The sequence below is a fragment of the Gekko japonicus genome, unplaced genomic scaffold (genome assembly GCF_001447785.1).
Source record: "Gekko japonicus isolate JY-2015 unplaced genomic scaffold, Gekko_japonicus_V1.1 scaffold1234, whole genome shotgun sequence".
Lineage (NCBI taxonomy): Eukaryota > Metazoa > Chordata > Lepidosauria > Squamata > Gekkonidae > Gekko > Gekko japonicus.
Window position 1 is genome coordinate 471,734 of NW_015168685.1, and position 23,478 is coordinate 495,211.

Genomic DNA, 23,478 nt, shown 5'->3' on the forward strand with positions numbered 1-23,478 from the left:
AGAAATTAATACCATTCTCAAAGCTGGGGACCTCCAGTAATGGCAAGCAAGGAAGAGGATTTATAGTGCATGAACTGAGATTGTTAACAGCAACCCGAAGGAGGATCAAACAAGCCAGGAGGAGAAGACAACAGAGGAAGCTCCTCCACATCAGCGACACTAAAAGTACCCAGCACGCAAAGAAGCGGTTCTGAATGTGCCCAGAAGAGGCTTTTTTATTAACAGAAACTCAAAGGAACATTACTAACATACTAACAGAGAATTTTATGTGACCGGATTAAAAAAAGAAGTTTGACAACACACAGAAGAAGCCCAAGAAGATTAATTGGACATTACTAACAGTTTAATTTACCAGTTTATATATCACTCAGCTTTCTCTTTCTCCCACTGTCTACCCTTCCCATTTCTTCTTTTAAGCGAAATACCTCCCCTTTTTAGGGGAGTCAATAAAATCTTTATTAAAAAAAAATGTGTAATCAAGTTGATACAGTGGGTACACAGAGCAATTGAGCAATCCCCCTAAATACTAATATCTAAAATTTCAGCTTACTCAATCGCAGTTGGGGAGAGTTCAAAGAGCTCAATCACATCTCCCTAGAAAGCACGACTCTCACATTCTTGTGACAGATGGAAAACAATTTGGCAGACTGCAACAACAATTGCATTTTGACTCTGGATCGTTGTTTCTGAAGAAGTGTGCATGCACACAAAAGCTTATACCTTGAATAAAACTTTGTTGGTCTTAAAGGTGCCACTGGACTCAAACTTTGTTCATGTCTTGGCACTGATATTCAAAGATTTGCTGCCTTTGAATATGGAGGTTCTCCTTAGAGCCCATAGCTTGATGGATGTATCCTCCATGAATCTGTCTAACCCTCTTTCAAAGCCATCTATTCTTCCGGCCATCACTATATTCACTGCCAGTGAATTCCACAATGTAATTACTTAATTATTCACCTTTACAAAGCGTCTTCCTGAACCATTCTGTTATAGCATAGCCCTGTTACCGTTATTGAGAAGCCCTCCCAAATAACTATTTATACAGTTTACAGAATGACGGATGTGTGGGAGCTCTCCTGATCTCCACAGGCAGGCCATTCCACAAAGTGGAGGCCACAAAAGAGGAAGCATGTGTGCAGGCGGTTGTTAGTCTAGCCCATTGGAAGGATGGCACCTTCAGAAGATTTTGTGCATATGAGTGAAGTTCTTGTGGTGGAGCACAGGAGAGGGAGGTAAATGAGGCCTCTGTGTGCTGGCACCAATGTGGGCAGGGCTCTTCACTATTCACTGATTTCTGCACATGAGCAATTTCCTTGCTTTGATGCTCCAATGAGGCCATTCCATCCCCTACTTTTTTTGCTCTCAAGTCACAGCTGCCTTATAGTGACCCTGTAGAGCAGGTGTGTCAAACATGGGGTCCGGGGGGCGGATCAAGCCCCCGGAGGGCTTCTATCAGGCCCGCAGTGGAACTGGCTATCTTCTGCTTCTTCTTCCAGTTCTTCTGCTGCTGCGTCATTGTAGGATTGCAGCTTACAGATACACACCTGAACAACATACTCAAGATTGCAACAGCACAGACATTTTGGTGCAATAATTCAGAGCAAGAGGTGTCAATTATCAGACACTGTTAAATAAACAAAATATTGCAAGAGTGCTAATGTTTTAAGCATGTTTTTATTTTAAGTAAAAATACCCCACCCTTGTGTTTGTGTCCTTTATAAAGTTTATCTCTCCGCTACCTGGCATTACATTTTATGACACGCATGGCCCGGCCCAACAAGGTCTCATTTATGTCAGATCTGGCCCTCATAACAAATGAGTTCAACGCCCCTGCCGTAGAGTTTTCAAGGTGAGAGATATAATGAGATATAATGAGGTAATTTGCCATTGCCTGCCTCTGCATAGCGACGCTGGACTTTCTTGGTGGTCTCCCATCCAAGAACTAAGCAGGGCCAACCCTACGAGCTTCTGAGATCTGATGAGATCGGGCTAGCCTGGGGCTGTCCAGGTCATGCCCCCCCCACCCCTCGAGAGCTTAAAAAAGAGTCTTATTAAAATATGTATACCCCCTACCTATAGCAACAATGTATTACTATCCAGATTTCATTTTTTAAAATAACTCTCTAGTCCTTTTCCTTCCAGAGTTATGAAGAGCCATGTGCAACCAATACAGTTCCCTTTGTAACTCTGAAAAGAGCTAGAGAGTTACTTTAAATCTGTAGACTATTCATTGCCACAATAGGTCATTATAATGGCATTTTCGCAGTTTTTAAAATTACCATTAGGAATCTCTAAAGCTGGCCTGGTCCTCTCTGGAACCCCGTGTTAAGAAACAGAGCAAATAGATCCAAAAATGTTAGCACGTCAACAGGAGATGGTTCACTCTAGACTCCTCCTTGAGGGGCTCTTTTTCTGAGTGCAGGGTCTTTTTTTGTCTTTTTTGAGGTGGGTGCAGTGTTATGTCAGCCAAACTTTCAGTATTCCTTGTATTACATTCAGTATTCTAATATAGTATTCTAAAATAGAAATACACTAAAATACAGAGGATGTACAGTCCCTCTGCATGAGAATACATATGTGACGACTGAATGAGTTAACATATGTAATGAGATAAGAAACCAATATCCCTGTTGAGTCCTGGGGAAGTAAGATAGCGAAGGTTGAGACAGGAAAGTGTTGAGATCCTCAGCAGCCTGACCTGCAGGTCATCCATGAAAAGCTCTTCCACTACTGAACGAATAAACTGAGACTTCTTGGCAGGTAACAACCACAGGAGAGCAAAACTCAGGTTGATTCAAGTCACCCTCTTCACCCCCTGCTGAGATCAATATGGGCACGTCCCCACTTTGCATAATTCATTCTCCAAAGTTGGAGGCTCAGGGTAGTGTACAACATAATAAAATATTACAATCCATAATAAAATTTAAAAACAATAAAACAGTGGTCACCTACACAGATGACACTAAGAATTTCAGTCGTGTCACTGCCTTATGGAGTGGGAGTGCCAGATGGATGTAACCGTCCCTGATCTCTCAAGGAAATGCCTGGTGGAACATCTCTGCCTCACAGGCTCTGCAAACCTGCATCTAGTCCTGCAGGCATGGATGTTATTTGGCAGCTTCCACCAGGTTGGAGCCAGGGCAGGAAGCACACAACTAAAGCACTGATCTCCGGCCTTCCCAACAGAAAACTAGCACTTCAGGGAGTGAGGTTATATCCTTGGACCTTTCTCTGCTCTGCTGCTTTTCTGGCTGCCTGGACTTTTCTTTCATGGGCAGGAGCTTTCGGAGATGTGACTCCCCTCTCTCTGCAGAGGCGCGGGACATTCTGCCCTCTCTTGCGATTCTGGGATCTGCATCCAAATCTGGGTTTGCAGGAAACACACGTGTGTTGCTGTCGTGGGAAAGGGTGAAGGCGTAAGGCAGAGAGGTGGAATCTTGGTTTGAGTCAGCTCAGCTTCCTCCCCAGCCTTTTCCCCTTTGTCTTCCTCCCCGGCGACTCTGCTTTTGCCGCCCGGCCGGTGATTGGGCGCCGGCAGAGAACTGTAATGTGCAGGAAGAGAGACGCCCCCCTCGCTGCTTTGGGAAGCGGGAAAGCGAAACTAACCCTGTTCTCCCCCAGCCTTTCGTCCAGGCAGCCATGGCGGCGGGGGGTCCCCTGGAGGAGCTCTGCGAGGAGGCCACCTGCTCCATCTGCCTGGAGTTCTTCAGGGACCCGGTGGCCATCGCCGAGTGCGGCCACAGCTTCTGCCGGGCCTGCCTGACCCGCAGCTGGGGGGAGTCCGGGATCGCCGAGCCTTCCTGCCCCCAATGCAGGCGAAGGGCGCAGGAGGGGAGCCTCCGCCCCAATCATCAGTTGGCCAACATTGTGGAAATCGCCAAGAGGTTCACTCTGCAGGAGGGGAAAGAGGCCGGTGGGAAGGGGGGAGCCTGCGAGAAGCACCGGGAGTCGGTAGAGCTCCTCTGCGTGGTCTGCGGCAGGTCCCAGGAACCCAGAGATCCTCTGCAGGAGGTGGCCCAAGAGAAGGAGGTAAGAGGTCTCTGTGGATCTGGATGCGGAATGGCTGGGGATTCTTCTTGGCTTCTCCGTAGATTCAGTCCGGTGAAAACAATCCTAGTTGAAATGCAAGCAATGATGGGTATTCAGTGAAATTAAATGCAGGGACCTGAGAGCGATCTGGGATTTGGTCAGCCTGGCAGAAACTTCAGACATCCCGCTTAATGTGTGGAAGGGCACCCCCCTTCCTCTGCCGGACACATCTGGTTGTCCAGAGTTTGGAAAGAAGAGTGTGGGCTGGGCGGATCTAGCAGGGCTCTTGCTGTGTCTCATTTAACCAGCCCAGGAGACTATCTGGTATCCTTCTGTGCGGCTCAGAATTTCACTTTGAGGCCAAAGCTCTTCTCAGCCTGAGGGTTGTTGCCACTTGCAACTTTTTTTAAAAAAAAGAATTTTATTAGCTTATACACAGGAAAGGGGAAAGAAGGGAGAAGAAAAGATATAGAGGTATATATAAAAAGTCAAATTTAACATCCTGCATGCAAATCTTCTCATGAAATCTTCACAACTATTATAACCATCATTCTTATTGTTCTTCATTGTAACTTTTAATATAATATTAAACATTATATACGTGATATAACACTATTCCCCCACTCTCGGTCAGGCACAGATTGGCTCACAAAGAGCAGCCAGTAATAAACAGGTCCAAAAAGGTGCTTGAGTGGGTTAATAAGGTTTATTAAAGAAATGTGCAAAAAGTGTATACAAGTATCAGAGTACTGCAAGCCAGGAAAGAAGACAATAAAGACTAAATAGCTAACATAAAATACACAGGCTATTGGGTCCTCTGACCCAGACCAGATTGAAGCACAGAGTCAAGGTAAAGTCTCAAAGTCCAAAATCCAGGAGGCAGGTATTCCAGCCATGCAAGACCCAACCTAGTCAAAAGGATGACACAAAGGTACAAGATCAGAAGAATGGTCTCCCTTTATGCCAGACTGCCCTCAGATGGCCTGATCCTGTTTGGCCAGTCAGGGGCGTTGCTAAGACCTGTGACTGCCTCCTTCTGCAGCCAGTGTGTGCCCACAGTCCCAAGCAAGCCCTCACACACATACCTGGGTTCCTTGGAGGAATGAGAATAAATGGGATTGCCAAACTGCCTCTGGGTCTCAGCCTTGAAGCCTCCATGATCTCACCTCCACCTGTGGCCATCTCATCCCTAATCTCTGTCTCTCAGAACTGCAAGCCATCACCACACTGGGTTCCCTGACAGGGGCCTTCTGTAACTGACTAGGCCCCAAACCTTGAACCAAAATTTGGAAGGCCAAGAAACGGATGGAGAAAGGCCACTTTCTTGACAGCAGCAACTCCAGCCTGCTGGCCTCCATGGCCTAATGAGAGATGGCCAGTAGGTAAAAAAGGGAAACATTGACAAAAATTCCCAGACCCTACAATCGCCGATAACCTTCTACAAGTAGAACTTAGAATACAAGTAGGGTTTAATCCAAAGTGGAAGAGTGGAGAATTCAAGCACAGTTCATGTATAGAAAACTCCCAGGCAACCTAACTTAAATTGGGAACCAAAGAGGTGATGATGAGAGTCTTCTGCTGTGCGTCTCTGAGGCCGTCTGCAAGTCTTTCCCCCTCAGTCTTTGCTGCTGCAGCTTGACTGGCCCACGGCGGCAGTGTTTTTGGGGCTCCAGATATCTGGAGGCTCCTTCTTCGGCTTCCCTGTCTTCTGCACCAAAAGTCAGATAGTTTCTGCCTCTCTTTTCTCCTCAGAACTACTTTTTTCCTCAGCACCCCTCCCCTGGCTTCCTCACACTGACAAAATACGTTTCCCCTCCCCAAACTCCAGTTGAAAGCGATACCCATTGGGTTACATCCTATGGGTTGGTTACATCCCGCTTTTATATGTGTGTGTGTGTGTGTTATTTTTTATGTGGGTGTTATTTTTTAACTGAACAAGACTCTTATTATATCCAGTCGTTAGAAGGAGAGATACAGTTCTAGGGGAAAGAAAAAATAAAATGAATCATTTTTCTTTTGGGGGGCATCAGGCGGTCGGGACAGCTGGAAAAGGGGGAGTTTGCCAGAAGCACCAGGAGCCCCTGAAGCTCTTCTGCAAGGACGATGGAGCTCTCATCTGTGTGGTCTGTGACCGGTCCAAGGAGCACAGAGATCACAAAACCCTTCCTCTTGAGGAGGCTTTCCAAGAGTACAAGGTAGGAAATCCAGCAGGTGGAGTTTGTTGGGGGTCTCTTTGCAGGGAAACTCCCTCCAGTTTCCTCCCCAGACTCTGGGCCCACACTGGGGAGTGACAACATCTCTTCACTGCCTCCCTCCTGGCTTGGTGTCTCCCTTGGGGCATTGCTTCCTGCCCCCCTGCTGAGGCCGACATGGGGTGAGATGGGGACATGGACTCACTTCCTCTCTGGCTGTGTTGACATCCGGTTGGCTGACTGTGTGGATGAGCTAGGAGGGGGCAGCCACCTGACTCCCAGGTTTAATCCCCCCCCCCGCCTCCACAAACCACTTTCCCGATTTCAATTGTCATTCTGGAGTTGGTGTTTGCCTGGGGGCTGGGGGAGAACATGTGCAGGTTTGGTACCTGTCTGTGTGTATCCCCCACTTGCACAGCATAGCTGTGAGGTAGCATTTTAAATCAGAAGAACAGTATTGGGAAGAGGGAGAGCTATGCATGAAGCTGCTGACTTGGGGTACCTTTATGAGCTATATCATGACTCATTGTAACTTGCATATAAATTGATTTTGTAAATATTTATTATTGTAAATCAGGTTAAATTGCTGTACTGATAGTAAAAATTAGCATTTATGAGTCTTATCATATTGGAAGAAGTCGTAATAAATTCATACTAATACAAGTATTTTGACATGGTGCTGCTGTTGCTATAATTGACTGCTTTATACACCATGGTCCTGTGGTTTTTCTACCACTATGACTGGCAGTGGCTCTCCAAGGACTCAGGCGGAGGTCTTCACATCAACTGATAACCTCTTCCTGAACCCAGGACCTTCTGCTAACCAAGCAGATGGTCTCCCACTGAGCCACGGCCCTACCACTGCACTGTGGCACTACAAGGAATCATCCACCCCCCCAAAAAAATTCCTGCTGCAGAGCCCCCTCTGAAATTGCAGGAGATTTAAGTTGGGCACAACATTGTGGTTTCCCTACTCACCTTCCCTGTTTTCTGTGGATCCAAACCTTCTTTGAATCATTCTTTAAATATCGTATCAAAAGAGGTTTTTGAAGAAGTGTGGAATGTACTGATTTCCACCACTTCCCCTGCCACTGAGCTTTTTGCCACTTCTTGTTACGGTAGGCAGTACTGGGTATATTGCTGGAGTGTTAACACAATATACTGATATATTAACTACAAATAATGGTTTTCTATGCAAGAAATCAAACCCATGTCTGGGGTGTGTGTGTATGTATGATGGTGGGCAGGAGGGAAGAGGATGGAGTAAACCTTTAAAAAGAACACATTTCAGTTTTGCATCCCCCCACCCACCCACAGGATCAGTTCTGCAGCTGTCTGGAGATTCTGAAGAAGGAGAGAGAGAGAATTGTGGCGTATAAAGGAGACGTGGAGAAGGAAAGCCAAGAGCTGCTCGTGAGTGTCACTGTGCCTGGGGAGTGAACAGAGTTCAAATAGCAATAAAGTCAACCCACCAGGCCGCCCCTCCCCCTTCAGTTTGGAGGTGGGGTTTCCAGGTTCGTCCATCCTTGGCCACCAGCGGGGGATGGAGTGGGGCAGAGTTGCCAGATCCAGGCTGGGGAACTCCTGGAGACGGAGGGATGGAGCCTGGGGAGGTCAGGGACCTCAGTGGGGGGTCCGATGCAGGGCCGGATTAAGGCCAACTGATGCCCTCAGCACAGCCCAGCAGTGGTGCCCCTCGGCCCTTCCGTTGCCTAACTGACAAGACATTAAGACTCCGTAAGCGCAGAAGGTGAAAGAAGAGATTAAACATTCAGTTTTCTTCCAAGCCATCCCCCCGGCCAGACCCCACAACTTTATTAAATATTATATATATAAGCACTAGGTAGCAGTTGAGTGTGGCAGTGAAAGAGTTAATGATAGCTAAGGGCAAAAACCTCTGTGGTGCCCCCTTGGTGCCCAAAGCAGGTGCATGTTTTGCTTAATGGTTAATCCAGGGCTGGTGCAAGGTCATAGAGTCCACCCTCCAGAGCCTCCCTTTTCTCCAGGGGAACAGATCTCGGTAGTCGGGAGATGAGGTGCAGTTCCAGGGGATCCCCAGGCCCCACCTGGAGGCTGGCATCCCTCTCTGGGAGCTCTATGCACAGATGGTCCGTATTCAGCAGACCAGGCCCCCGAAGGCAGCTCTTTGGCGGACTTAACACTGCAGTTCTAAGCAGAGTTGTTACCTGGGTGGTGGGGCTGGCTGGGGATGGTGTGGAACTGCACACTCTTGTGCCCCCTGGCACTCCCTGCCCTCTGGCACCCTAGGCAGTCCCTGAGGGCCACCTGGTGGGCTGTCTGCCCCTGGTTGTTTACACAGAACTAGAACCAGTTTGTTTGTTTCATTTTGTTCTCGGGTGGTTTTGTTTGGGGCGGATTCAGTTGACTTTCCAAGGCACTCTCTGCGGTGGGGTGAATCCGAGGCAGAAGGAGATCTGTGTCCAGGCCCTGTCTGTGTGAATGCGCCAACAAGCAGCCGAGGAGAAGTCTCTGCCCCCCTCCCCGAAATGCTTGCTGCAAATGTTGATAGGTACCCCAGGAGCTGCGGTGGCTCAAGTGGTTAAGACGCTGAACTGCAGGCTGTGGAAGGCCAGTAGTTCAGCAGTTCGAGACCCGGGTGCCGCATGATGGAGTGAGCTCCCGTCTCTAGTTCCAGCTCCTGCCAACCTAGCAGTTCAAAAGCAAGAAATTGCAAGTAGATAAATAGGTACCACTTTGGTGGGAAGGTAACAGCGTTCTGTGTGCCTTGGTGTTTAGTCATGCCGGCCACATGACCACGGAAACGTCTTCGGACAGCGCTGGCTCTTCGGCTTTGAAATGGAGATGAGCACCGCAACCCTAGAGTCGGATTCAACTGGCTTTCGTGCAAGGGAACCTTTACCTTTACCTTACCCCAGCGATGCGGAACTGAGCCAAGTGGGATTCAGCCATTGCTGATTCGAAGGAGGAAAGTATTTGAGATACTCAGCAGCATGTAGATTCCACACACACCAATTTATTCTTGCCCAAAATGCAGCCAGGGAGGCCGCAGTTTAGATTGGGAGACCAAGTGAGGGGAAGGGGCGTCTGAGCTCTTTTGCCCCCAGTGGTGTTTGTAGGATAGGAGCCTCCTCAAGTGTCTCTTCCCCCTGCAAAGACCAGCTGTGTTCCTGACGCTGGCCTCCTCCTCTTTCCAATTCAGAAGCAAACCACAGGAGAGAAGCAAGAGACAGTGACCAAGTTCAGGCAACTGCACCTGTTTCTAGAGGAACAAGAGAAACTTCTGCTGGCCCAGGTGGAAGAGGTGGAGAAGGAGGTAGCGAAGAAAAGGGACTGGCACCTGGCCGAAATCTCTGAGGCCCTCTCCTCTCTGGAAAGCCTCATCCGGGAGATGGAGGAGAAGAGTCAGCAGCCGGCCACGGATCTCCTGCAGGTGAGGGGGTGGCGGGAACAGCCCGGGTGCCTCCTCTGCTTAGCAGAAAAGCAACCAAGCCCAGTTTATGTTGCTAGCAGGTTTCCACCTCTGCACATGGGCCACTTTCCCCTTTCCCCCTTTACATCTCCAGGCAGGGGCAGTCTGGACAACCCCAGGGGCCCCGCGAAACGCCACCCCCTCCCCCCACAGCCCCCTGTCTGACACCACTCGGCTTCCATCTCAGAAGCCAGACTGTGGTTGAGTCTCCACCGACAGACACGCAAGCAAAGCCAGGTTCACCCGTAGCTCTTTCCAAAGACCCCTGAAAATCCAGGAACGAGGGTCACATGCAAGATATTACACAGCACATTTTAAAAAGAGGATGTCTGTGGGGGCGGGGAAGGTCGCTTATACTGGCTGCTTGTGGGTGGGCGCGGAAAAACGCACGCAGACACACGACAGCGACAACAAATTGTTACGAACGGCATCCACACACCGGTTCCTGGCACCCCTGTGCTTGCCACTGTCAGCCCCCCACAGCTGTGCAGATGTGGTGGCATTTTTGTCCAGCCCCTCCCTTCCCTTTCATTGCTTGAGCCTTCCTGCAGTGCGACAGGGAAAGGGGGGAAAGTCCATTAGGGGGCTGAAAGGTGACTGAGTTTGGCTCCGCTTCTCTCAGTCCCCGGGGGCACCATCCTCCCCCCATCTCTGGGCTTTTCTCAGGCTTTGAAGAAAAGGGCAGTGCCTAGATTGCTAGGTCGTTGTGACGTTCTAGTTCTAATCTGCTTCACTGATTCCTAGCTCTTATTTCTAAAGAAAGTGCAGGCTGCACGTGGCAAAATTTTGGCTAAGATGGAGACATGAGATTTTCCGTTCTTCTCAGTAATACCCTCTATCACTGCGAAAGCCTATGTGAAAATTGCAGCTGTTGAGTTGTCAAAGGAGATCACTCAGCTCTGCTCTGAAATGGCTGCAGTTTTTTCTCCCACTTTATGAAGATCTACCCCAGTCTCTGAGTGAAGTCTGCTAGCTGGATGCAAGCAAAAGGCCCAAGTGCAGAATCTTCCAGAACCTGAGGGGGTCTTCCTGGTTTGACCTTTTAGCAGGCACTCAGGTCTCCCTTTTTCCTCTCTCTCTCTCTCTGCCTTTTTCTTTAGGATGCCAGAAGCACCTTACAGAGGTAAGTGGACCTTTAACATTAACCTTCTTAATGCTGGGATCGGACTGAGAAGCCTGTGGAGAACGTGGTCCTTCAGGGTCGTGGCTGAGGGCCAAATCAGGTGTAACTAAGATCGTGGATCTCCATCCGTCTGTCAGTGGCAAACAGCTTCTGCACAGAGCCTGATCAATGGTCAGTTGTGTGCTGAAATAGCACTGGGGGAGCTGGGCTGACACCAGTGTTCCCTCTGAGCTGAGTTAGTGTGAGCTAGCTCACAGTTTTTTAGCCTCCAGCTCACACATTTTTGTCTCAGCTCAGGAAGGGATGGCTCCAGAGCAAACTAATTCATGCAGTGGCCAAATCGCTCGCTCACAACTTTAATGCCAGTAGCTCACAAAGTAGAATTTTTGCTCACGGGGCTCCACAGCTTAGAGGGAACACACCTTGTTGTTTATCTCTAGAACAAGGGTCTCCCCAACCTTTCTGAGGTGGCAGGCGCTTTTGGAATTCTGATGTCGTGTGGTGGGCAGAGTCACAGGAGGTGGTACCAGCCACAAGATGGCTGCCACAGCATACCTTCAGTCACACAGTGAAGGTCCTTGCGTTGTGGTGGCAGCTATTGTCAAAGCAACATTTTTACAAAACACCCCAGAAAATAGAGTTCAGGTCTCCTCAGCTACATTCATTCCACCAAATGGGAGGTGGTAAACTTTACTTGGCCCGAATGATGCCTTGATTGGCATCGGGGCTAGCCACAGTGGCATTTTACTGACTGAGCACTGTGATGACCGCCCAGCCCAATCCGATGTGCTCCACTTCGAATGATGCCTTGATTGGCATCGGGGCTGGCCACGGTGGCTTTTTACTGACTGAGCAGGCCAATCCGATGTGCTCCACGTGTTAAGGAGTGTAGGTTGAGACAACAGACGAGGAAGCAGGAGTAGGAGTGTGTGCCGTGTTTATATCAGAGTTCCTGCCACCATGTGGCACCAAAATGTGCCGTTCCTGCTTGGCCGTTTCCACCCTGGCAGTTTGGCCTGCATCCAGTACTCAAGGGAAGTGGAGACGGCCCCCAAATGCCACCAGCCTGCATCCAGTACTCAAGGGAAGTGGAAATGGCCCCCAAATGCCACCAAGATGTTTTTTTGACCCCCCCCCCCAATCAGCCATTGGTATCTTGACATGATGTCAAGCACCATTTAAGAAAAGCTCCCCACACACACACACCTCGGCAAAGTAGGGTTCCCCTGTTTTTGGTGTTCCATTTGCACCAAGTACTCCGCAGGGAGCAGCAAAAATGGGCAGATAACCTTCCCGGTGCTATTTTGGTTTGCAAAAACAGCTGTTGGGGGGAGGCAGGATCTCTCCCCCTCCCACGGTGGCAATCTGAGCCAAAAAGGGCTCTTTTTTATTTTGTGGTAGCCATTTTCTGTGGGGCTGTGTGGAACCCAGGCCCACTTCTTAACAAAGCAAGAGCTACAGTGAGGTGAATATTCCTCTTCAAAGAGCACCTCCCCCTAATCTTTCTGTGCTGTGTCTCTAGACTTTCTCTATACCTTCTGCCTGTTCCGTTTTCTGTTTCTCTGATCCACTGGGGGCGGGGGAGATCCTGAACTGGACGGATGGCACCTTAACACGACTTTCTCCAGGTATGAAGACAGGGAGTCATTTGAGAATCCAGCAGCTTTCCCTCTTGCACTGAAGTGGCACGTCTGGGACTTCTCAGATTTAAGTCCCCTTTTGGATGGAATCAAGAAGCAACTCAAAGGTAATGAAGAAATGCTGCAGGGATTTCAGACTGGACATTACAGTGGGCCAGGTGTGCTTTAGTCTGCTCTAGGCACACTCAGGAAATGCAGGGAATTTATGTACCCATTCAGAAGGCTATTTTAGTTCGCTGTGTAAAGTTTTCTGCTCAGAATTCTCCTGTAGCTTTAGCTCAGAATTGCCTTACGTGGATTTCTCAAAATTATTCTGTGTTGCTGATCTCTAGTCATTAACTGTAGCCATGCAAGGGCAAACTGTGAGGTAGATGGTCAGACAAGCACCTAAAATGATAGGGAGGGGGAGGGAAATTGCCCTCCAGGGCATCCGCTTTTAATGGAGACCCCCCCCCCACGCACCCGATCCCTTTCAGGGACCCTCCCTTTCTCTTTGCAGTGTGTCTGTGGCCAAGTCGAACTGATCAAATCTGGTCTCTTTAATTGAGTATGTGTGTTTGCTTGAATATGTCCCAGCTGAGCCCACAGGATAGACTCAAGGGGGCCGACTGTGCTGTCTTAAGCAGAGTTACTCCCTTCTGAGCCCATAGAAATCTAAATTTATAAGGGTGTGACTCTGCTGAGGATGGTGCTCTGGGACCTCTGTCTGGAAGCGTCCTAAGTTTAGCTGGATTGGACCATTAGGGCACAGTTTTTAGCACATGTTCTGTGAAGTGGATCTCAAGTTACTCAAAGTGACTTGTGAAAACAAATTTGAATATCTGAACATGAATAATTTTTTTTTGCATAAGTAGCTTCTACTTAACCTTTTAGCTGTAACTCAGAAGAAATATGTACCATCACGTCACAACGGGCTCTTTTTGTAGCAGGATCTCCTTTGCATATTAGGCCACACCCCCTAATGTAGCCAATCCTCCAAAAGCTTACAGAGCTGTTCTTACAGGAGCTACTGTAAGCTCTTGGAGGATTGGCTACATTAGGGGTGTGTCGCTTAATATGCAAATGAGTACCTGCTACAAAAAGAGCCCTACAGGAAGAGGTGTCAAGTGAGAAACAGGGGTGGTTTGCTGGTTCCCCCCTCCCCCCGGTTCACAGTCTTCTTTGATCTCCCTTCCAAGCACCAACCAGGCTTAGCTTCCGAGATCTGACAAGATTAGGCTATACCATGCTGCCTGCCCTTCCCAAGAGAAAAAACACGGTATTATTAAATATTCCCCCCCCCCCCAAGATTTGTGATGGGCACCAGGGTCTGTTGCTCACTTTCTGTCCCTTTGCTTCCTCAGACACTCTGGATTCTGGACTTCACCTGCAGAAAGGTACATTTTTCTTCATAGACAAATCAATTATTTCTAAACTAAAAAGCTTCACCTTACGATTTGTGTTCTTCTCCTTGGTGTTCTCAGAGATAACACTACTGAACGCTCTTGTTTTGTTCCTCAGAACCTTCCCCTCCCTGCCACAGCCAGTTCCTCCTCCTCCTGAGGAGGTCTGTAAAGGTGAAAGAAAAGGTGACCTCTGAGGGGATTAACTGCCTCCTTTCAGCCACCTGCCGCCATATTGAAATGACGGGGAAACGGTTGCTGGGCAGGAGCACTTGAGGGCCTTTGCAAATCCTCCCCTTGAGAGGCACAGACCAGGCTGGGTGTCTGCTTTCTCTAAAGCTGCGGTCACACACCTTAAATAATCCAGTTTCGATCCACTTTCCAACTGGATCTTGCTAGTTCACACAGTAAAATCCAATTGGAAAGTGGATTGAAAGTGGATTATTTAGTGTGTGTGACCACAGCCTAAGCAGATTTTCCTGCCAGCAGAAGCCCTGTTGTTGCTATGCTTTTTCAGCAGCTTCACCGATAACAGGGAAACCGTGCACGCCCATCCCTGTGTGGAAACCGCCATTAGAGCACCTGGGTCTCTCTAGAAGAGAGCCAGCATGGTGCGGTGTTGAAGAGCCGTGGACTCTTATCTGGAGAGCTGGGTCTGATTCCCCACGCCTCCTCCACGTGAAGCCTGCTTTGTGATCTTGGCTGAGGAGGTCTGTAAAGGTGAAAGAAAAGGTGACCTCTGAGGGGATTAACTGCCTCCTTTCAGCCACCTGCCGCCATATTGAAATGACGGGGAAACGGTTGCTGGGCAGGAGCACTTGAGGGCCTTTGCAAATCCTCCCCTTGAGAGGCACAGACCAGGCTGGGTGTCTGCTTTCTCTAAAGCTGCGGTCACACACCTTAAATAATCCAGTTTCGATCCACTTTCCAACTGGATCTTGCTAGTTCACACAGTAAAATCCAATTGGAAAGTGGATTGAAAGTGGATTATTTAGTGTGTGTGACCACAGCCTAAGCAGATTTTCCTGCCAGCAGAAGCCCTGTTGTTGCTATGCTTTTTCAGCAGCTTCACCGATAACAGGGAAACCGTGCACGCCCATCCCTGTGTGGAAACCGCCATTAGAGCACCTGGGTCTCTCTAGAAGAGAGCCAGCATGGTGCGGTGTTGAAGAGCCGTGGACTCTTATCTGGAGAGCTGGGTCTGATTCCCCACGCCTCCTCCACGTGAAGCCTGCTTTGTGATCTTGGGCCGATCACAGTTTTCTCAGAACTATTTCTGCACCACCTACCTCACAGGGGAGAGGAAGGGAAGGTGATTGTAAGCCGCTTTGAGACTCCTCCAGGGAGAGAAAAGCAGGGTATACAAACCTGTTCATCGTCGTCTCTCTAGAAGACTCAGAGAGTATCAAGGCAATGAAAATTGACAAAGAGAGTACTCCATCTTTCTGTGTTATACCTCTGAGGATGCCAGTCACAGTTACTGGCAAAACATCAGGTTCTACAAGGGCAAGACCGTGGCCACACAACCCGGAAAATCTACAGCAACTAATGAGCTCCGGCCGTGAAAGCCTTTGACAACAAAATCCTGCTTTGTTATCTTTTCCCCAAGTTACCTGTGCTTTGAAGCACAGAAGCTATTACTGAGGTGCTTTTGATTTTGTTTTCTGGGAGAGACCTTGAATGACAGGAGAAAAGGGATTTTTGTTTTTTAAAGCACATAATTAAAGGTCGGGGGGGAGTAGATTGGTCATTCCTGGGATACAGAAGAAAGATTGTACATCCCTGGAGGTCCATGCAAAACCCCCAAACGAGGACAAAATCCGTGTAATACCTTTCATTAGGAACAACTAAATTGACACAACATTGTGTAAGATTTCGAGGTCTTCATTGGGCAGGAAGTTACAGTCAAGAAACTGGTCTTTTTACACAGTTTCTTCTTCAGATTTTGATCAGTGGTTCAGGCCATGGCCTAGTAAAGATGGAAGTTGTTCAGGGTGGGGCAACAGTGGGAGGGCTTCTGGAGATCTGCTCCTGCTGGAGGACCTCCTGATGGCACCTGGGTTTTGGCTACTGTGTGACACAGAGTGTTGGACTGGATGGTCCATTGGCCTGATCTGGCATGGCTTCTCTTATGTTCTTCTGAAGTTTCGTTCTCTTGAAACATAGGTCAAGCTGCTTGTAGCATCAAAGACTGAGATAAGGGAGATGGGAGGTACCCCAGCAGCCGGTCCCACCTCTAGGCCTGGTAGCTTCAAGGGCACGAGAATTTGGGAGGGCGCATTCCATCTTGTTAGCGCCTGGAATGATGGGTGGGAGAAAGGGAGAAAGGCTCAGTTGAACCCATGCAGTGGCAGGTTGTTGTTCAGTCGCACAGTCGAGTCCAACTCTTCGCGACCCCATGGACCACATCACACCAGGCCCTCCAGTCTTCCGCCGTGCTCTGGAGTTTGCTTTCATGTTCATTGCCTTGATAACACTGTCTAACCATCTCATCCTTTGCTGTCCCCTTCTTCTTTGACCTTCAGTCTTTTCCAGCATCAGGGTCTTCTTCTCCAGTGAGTGCTCCCTTCTCATTTGGTGGCCAAAGTATTTCAGCTTCAGTATCTGGCCTTCCAGGGAACAGTCAGGGTTGATCTCTTTTAGGATTGACTGATTTGATCTCCTTGCAGTCCAGGGGACTCTCAAGAGTCTTCTCCAGCACCATAATTCAAAAGAATCTGTTCTTCGGCGCTTGGCCTTTCTTATAGTCCAACTCTTGCAGCCATACAGTACTACTGGGAATACCATTGCTTTGACCATACGGACTTTTGTTGGCAGGGTGACGTCTTTACTTTTTAGTATGCTGCCTAGCTTTGCAATCGGTTTCCTCCCAAGGAGCAGGTGTCTTTTAATTTCATGGCTGCAGTCACCGTCTGCAGTGATCTTGGATCCCAGGAACGTGAAGTCTGTCACTGCTTCCATGACTTCCCCTTCTATTTGCCAAGGGCCAGATGCCATTATCTTAGTTTTTTTGATGTTGAGTTTCAAGGCAACTTCTGCCCTCTCCTCTTTCATCCTGAGCAAGAGGCTCTTTAGGTTCATTTTCTGCCATTAAAGTGGTATCTGCACATCTGAGGTTGTTGATGTTTTCCCCGGCAATCTTAATTCCGACTTGTGATTCATCCAGGCCAGCATTTTGCATGATGTACTCTGCATATAAATTAAATAAGCAGGGTGACAATATACATACTTGTCGTACTCCTTTTCCTATGCTAAACCAATCAGTTGTTCCATATCCAGTTCTGTCGCTTCTTGACCCTTATACAGATTTCTCAAGAGACATGTGAGGTGGTCTGGCACTCCCATCTCTTTAAGGACTTGCCACAGTTTGTTGTGATCCACACAATCAAAGGCTTTAGCATAATCAATGAAGCAGAAGTAGATATTTTTCTGGTACTCTCTTGCTTTATCCATAATCCAGTGAACGTTGGCAATTTGATCTCTAGTTCCTCTACCTCTTCCAAACCCAACTTGTACTTCTGGCAGTTCTCTATCCACATACTGCTGAAGCCTAGCTTGTAGGATCTTGAGCATGACCTTGCTAGCGTGTGAAATGAGTGCAATTGTGCAATAGTTTGAACATTCCTTGGCATTGCCCTTCTTTGGAATTGGAATGTATACTGACCTTTTCCAATCCTGTGGCCACTGTTGGGTTTTCCAAATTTGCTGGCAAATTGAGTGCAGCACTTTAACAGCATCATCTTTTAAGACTTTGAATAGCTCAGCTGGGATACCATCACCTCCACTAGCTTTGTTGTTAGTAATGCTTTCTAAGGCCCATTTGACTTCACATTCCAGGATGTCTGGCTCAAGGTCAGTGATTACACCATTGTGGTGGTCAAGGACATTGAGGTCCTTCTTGTATAGTTCTTCTGTGTATTCTTGCCATCTTTTCCTAATCTCGTCTGCTTCTGTTAGCTCCCTACCGTTTTTGTCCTTTATCATGGCCAGCTTTGCGTGGAACAATCCCTTGATTTCTCCAGTTTTCTTGAAGAGATCTCTAGTCCGTTCAGGTTAATTGGCAAACCCCTCTGATCACCTGCTTAGCAACAAAGTTCCATCCTCGCTATACATTTGATTGGTTAATTAGAATCAGGACAACACAGGTCTCTGGGCATAAAGTAAAGGGTTTTTGTTCTAGTGCTTCTCTTTGCCCTGGGCTTCGATAAGCCTTGAGCATTTTGTCTGGATCACATCTGACTTGGGGACACCTCTCATTTGGTGGGGGTCTTCCTGAACAAAGACCTCGTCTTGGACTTTGGAACCTTGTTGGACTCAGTCCACTTTTGGTACGTTTCAGATCTTGAACCATTGTGTGTAAATGTGCTTAATTAGTCTTAGCTTTGTTCTTTGTATCCTCACTGTTCACTGCTCTGTTGCTGATTATTTTTGCACAATTTTAAATCACTTGATTTTTAGTCTTGTGGAGTTCTCGAAATCGGAAGGCTTCAGTCTGAATGCAGTATTTTAGCCCTCATTGGCTACAGCTACCCAAGTAATTGATTTATGAAACTCGCCTTTCAAGTGTCCTACCTTGCAAGGGTGACTTCTTTGACTTTTAGTTCCAGGAGAACCTGAGATTCTGTCCCTTGGTCTCTGGCTGTCTGTAGAAGGGGGTGCGAGGACTCACTCACATTTCAGCCTTTTTTGGTTTGAAGGGCTGTCATATAGAGGATGGTGTGGAGTTGTTTTCTGTTGCCCCAGAAGGTTGGACCAGAACATATGTTTTGAAATTAAAGGAGTTTTCGGCTAAACATTAGGAAGGACTTTCTGACAGTTAGAGTGGTTTCTCAGTGGAACAGGCTTCCTGGGGAGGTGGAGGGCTCTCCTTTGGAGGTTTTCAAACAGAGGCTAGTTGGCCACGTGACAGCCATGCTGATTTTGTGAACTTAGGCAGATCATGAGAGGGAGGACAGGAAGGGTTCCATCAGTGCTTAGTTCTCATGGCCCTTTCTTACATGCTCAAGGAAATGCTGATCACCACTTTGGGGTCAGGAAGCAATTTTTCTCCAGGCCAGTTTGGCTGAAGATTCTAGAGGGTTTTTTGTCATCTTCTGGGGGTGGAACAGGGGTCACTGGGGGTGTGTGGGGGGGAGGTGTTTGTGAATTTCCTGCATTGTGCAGGGGATAGGACTAGATGACCCTGGAGGTCCCATCCAACTCTACGATTCTATGAACGCCCCCCTTCCAAGGGATCCTGGTTGCAGACCTTGACTGTTACAACCTTTAAAAAGATAGAAAGGTGGAAAGCAGATTGTTCAGGTGTGAAGGTCCGATCTCACCTGCGTGGGCCATGGTGTAAAGGTCTGATCTTACTTGCATCCTCTGGGGAACGCAAGCAGGCCATTTAGCTTCACTTTATTTACAGCATGGTGGGAGGGACCTTATAGTCTGGTTTTTGTTCAAGGTAATGCATTCAGTTAATGCCAAATTAGCTCGAAAGCAAGAAATTGCAAGTAGATAAATAGGTACCACTTCGGTGGGAAGGTAACAGCGTTCCGTGCACCTTGGTGTTTAGTCATGCCGGCCACATGACCACGGAAACGTCTTTGGACAGCACTGGCTCTTTGGCTTTGAAACGGAGATGAGCACCGCAACCCTAGAGTCGGATTCGACTGGCTTTCGAGCAAGGGAACCTTTACTTTTAATACATTCAGTTAATGCCAAATTAGGTGGTATTGCCTCTCTTGAGATCAGGACTGAGAGCCACGACATGCTCAGCTCTTTCTGTGCCTCTGCTCATTTTCACGTGATTAGTGTTTGTGTAAATTGCACTTCCATGTGTGAGATTTCTGACAAAAAACACACACACCCTTTGAACAATATAAGCATTTTTCCTTTCTTTTCTTCTCTGCATAGGATAGGATATGGGAGGAAATAGATTGCGTTCCAGTGGGTGTTTATTGTGTCCTTTGTCTGCCTTCTCTTGAAGCACACAGGAAGACTGTTCAGAGGGTAGGAGGGCCTGTTGACCAAGGTGTTGTACATATTAGATTCCATGTCAAAAATGAAGTCAAATGAGGAGGAAGATCTATGTTTTATTTCAATTAACAAGAAAACAGTTGGACCAAATAGTCCATCCAAAATTGACTACTTTCTTCTCAGCATATTCAGGAGATATGCTTCAATTAACAGGAAAACAATTGGACCAAATAACTCATCAAAATTGACAGCTTTCTTATTTTTCTTCTTCTTCATCATCATCATCTTCTTCTTCTTGAACATATTCTGAACATATTCAGGAAATACATGATATTTTATACATGGACTGACATCATCAAGAAAACAATATTCAAAAAGCATAATTGGTTATAAAAGACAATGGTAATTTGAGTAATAATCCTCTGATTGGCCAGATGTAAAGAAACATATATCTACGTCAAATCTACGTAAAACCTAAGTGTTTACTTAACCTAACCTAAATGATAATGGACAAGGATTCTTCATATCAGACTAAAATCTTCTCTGACCCAGACACTGAAAGGTTTGCCCTAAGAACTACAGAATCATGAACTTTGTACCTATTATGTTGTCTGCTAACAATATCAGACCTACAAGAGGAAAGCCTATATAACAGGCCTTTCTAACATTCTAATAAAATATCGCTTAAAAGAGAAATCCATAAAACCAGGAAAAATATGAATATGAACAATCAAGAAGAAAAAAAACCATATAAAAAAATCTTTATATTTCCATTCATATTACAAAGGAGAGGGTGGCAAAGGTGGGAGGAGGCCATGACTGGCAGGAGAAGGGAACACAACAGGCCAGAAGGTGAAATCCCCCAGCTGATGCCGTTTCTCTTCTTGTCTCCTCATCTTCCTTCAACAGCAAATGTGACTCTGGATCCAGACACGGCCTATCCCAAACTCATCCTGTCTGAGGGTCAGAAAAGCGTGAGAGATGGAGAAAAAGCTCAAGCCCTGCCCAACAATCCTGAGAGATTTGACCAGCGCCATATTGTGCTGGGCCATGAGGGATTCACAGGAGGCCGCCATTTCTGGGAAGTCCTTGTGGAAAGTGAGGGAGACTGGGCTGTGGGGGTGGCCAGAAAGTCTGTGAGGAGGAAGGGAAGTATCACCTTGAATCCTGAGGAAGGGATCTGGGAGGCGGGGAAGTGGGGGGGCAGCTACAAGGCTTCTGTGAAAGGCTGTAGTCCTCCCCTCACCCTGACCGGGGAGCTGAAGAGGATCCGAGTGTGCCTGAACTACATTGGGGGGCGAGTGGCCTTTTTCGATGCTGACCGAGCAGCTCTTCTCTATGAGTTCTCTGGAGCCTCCTTCCTCGGAGAGACCCTCCTGCCCTTCTTTTGGGTATTAAAAAAAGGCCACCTCAAAATATCTTCCTAAGACCTTTTCTTCACACCAGGACCATCAATAAGAAAATATTATTCCTCAAGACCCTTCCCCTTTTTGAGTCCTGTAAAGGCCTCTCTGGACTCCCAGCCAGCAAAACTGACTTGAGTAAAATGGAAACGTTCCCCCCCCCCCGTGTCCCAACATTCCCTTTTTTCTTCGTAGCTTATTCCTCAAAACAACAGTTAACACATTTCCCATTATAAAGAACAGCAGGCTCGTTCCAAAGGAGGGTTCTGAATAGGCCCTCCCCAGCCTCCCCTCTCCTCAAGCACGAGAGGAACAACCTCCAGAGCCTACAGAGGAAGAAGAGGCCCTGAGAGTTTAAATTAGTAGTCTGGACTTTTTCTTTCTTTTGCTTTCCTGGGCACCATCTGTTAGGATTTGCCTGTGTTCAGCCTGCCGTTTCTGAAGGGCACTGAAGATCCTGCCCCTATCAAAGTTGATACCTTCATAGCACTTGGGTTTCAGTTACACCAATGATTGTACAGATATTATGCTTACGATAAAGTTATGTTTCCTTGAAAACTCTGCTGCCTGGAAATTTTTGGGGGGTGGGGGATTTTAAGGGTCCTCTCATTTCTTGACTTGAACCATCCCCAGGTCTCCACATGGAAAGAAAAATCAGAAGGGGGATTTGCGTAGCCAGGGTTCTTCTTCTGGGTTACACTTGTATCAAAGTTTTTTCTCCTGAAACCTTTATATCCACACTATCGTCTCAGTCTCCTTTAATTGTGTTTTCGAGGAACTGGGTGCTCAAAACCCAGTTGTCCTCAACAGCGGCTCTTTGTGAGGGAAGTTAGGCCAAGAGCTAGTGAACTTCGCAGGTGAGCAGGAATTTGAATTCAGGCCTTGCCTGTTCAAGTCCACTGCGCCATGCACTGCAACACACTGGCTTTCAGTGTGTACAATCATACTAGTGTGTGATCTAGAATTCAGGAAAAAAAATCTGCTGATAACAAGCAGGGGACCCCCTCAGACTCAGGGGGGAGTCCCATCCTCCGCCCACCCTTGCTTGCCATCTTGGCCACCGATCAGTCACCCTGTCTCCTACGCTCTCCCCCACCTACTGCTGCCTCCGCCTGGCTGGCTTACTGGGTAGTGGCATGGGGGCAACAGCGGCAGTGGCCAGTTTGACTTTTGAAAGAGAGAACTCCGTGTTACACTTTAGTGCCTAAATCTTCTGATTTAATATTTGGAACATTTTGGGTAAGTGTACTGTATGTATGTCTGTATAATTTATGGGTGATTGGGTTTACACGCACATTGTAGAGCACTTACATTGTAGTTCTTATGGCATCTTTAGGAGACAATTCTTCTGACGAAAGGAATTTGTAGAGAACTGTTTCAGCTGTTAAAGGCTGTTTCAGCAGACAGAAAAATCCCATTACAGGGCAACAAGCTTTATTTTATTTATTTATTTATTTGATTTTTATCCCGCCCTCCCGCCGAAGCGGCTCAGGGCGGCTTACAACATTAAAACCAATAAAACAATGCCTCTAAAACAATCTATAACAGTACAATAAAATCGCTATTTACACACAGTACAACATACCCATGGCGGCAACTATAAAGTGCAATCATGCTTAGTCTGAGTTGTTAAATGCTTGACGGAATAGCTCCGTCTTCACCGCTCTCCGGAACTGGCAGAGATCCCGGAGTGCATGGATCTCATGAGGGAGCTGGTTCCATAATGTTGGTGCAGCCAAGGAGAACGCCCTAGTTCTAGTAGTTGTTAGTTTGGCATCCCTAGGGCCAGGGGGGGACTAGCCGGTCCTGCGACCCAGATCTCAGTGCTCTCGGGGGAACGTACGGGGAAAGGCGGTCCCGCAGGTAGACAGGCCCCAGACCATAAAGGGCTTTAAAGGTCATAACCAGCACCTTGAAGCGTATCCGGAACGCTATTGGCAGCCAGTGCAGCGCCCTCAGCACCGGTTGGATGTGTTCCCTCATAGGGGCACCCATCAACAACCTAGCTGCGGCATTCTGCACCAGCTGCAGCTTCCGAAGTTGCCCCAAGGGCAGCCCCATGTAGAGAGCATTGCAGTAATCCAACCTCGAGGTAACCATCGCGTGGATCACTGACGCCAGATCATTGTGTTTGAGGAAGGGGACCAGCTGCCTAATCAGCCGTAGATGGTAAAAGGCTGCCTTGGCAGTGGCTGCTACCTGGGCCTCCATTGTCAAGGAAGCATCCAGGAGCACTCCCAAGCTCCGGACCCTCAGAGCTGGCACCAATGGCGCCCTACCGAAGGCCGGAAGTGGGA

At 47.7% G+C, this 23,478-nt stretch overlaps 1 protein-coding gene across 1 annotated transcript; it reads left to right on the forward strand.

The window, feature by feature from the left end:
• Window positions 1–3,627: 3,627 nt before the first annotated feature.
• On the forward strand, window positions 3,628–21,683 carry LOC107113999 (tripartite motif-containing protein 7-like). Its single transcript, XM_015415420.1, has 8 exons — window positions 3,628–4,029; window positions 6,060–6,224; window positions 7,539–7,634; window positions 9,403–9,633; window positions 10,773–10,795; window positions 12,424–12,542; window positions 13,779–13,811; window positions 20,688–21,683. Exons 1-8 carry the CDS (start codon window positions 3,640–3,642, stop codon window positions 21,203–21,205), a joined length of 1,575 nt encoding a protein of 524 aa, XP_015270906.1. The 5' UTR covers window positions 3,628–3,639; the 3' UTR covers window positions 21,206–21,683.
• The last annotated feature ends 1,795 nt before the right edge of the window (window positions 21,684–23,478 follow it).

What these genes read in the sequence shown, in the direction of transcription:
- LOC107113999 (XM_015415420.1), top strand. Translation starts at nt 3,640, where the DNA reads ATGGCGGCGGGGGGTCCCCTGGAGGAGCTCTGCGAGGAGGCCACCTGC. An exon ending in AGGCTTTCCAAGAGTACAAG is followed by an intron (nt 6,225 to 7,538) that starts GTAGGAAATCCA and finishes ACCCACCCACAG; the next exon opens with GATCAGTTCTGCAGCTGTCT. An exon ending in CGGCCACGGATCTCCTGCAG is followed by an intron (nt 9,634 to 10,772) that starts GTGAGGGGGTGG and finishes CTTTTTCTTTAG; the next exon opens with GATGCCAGAAGCACCTTACA.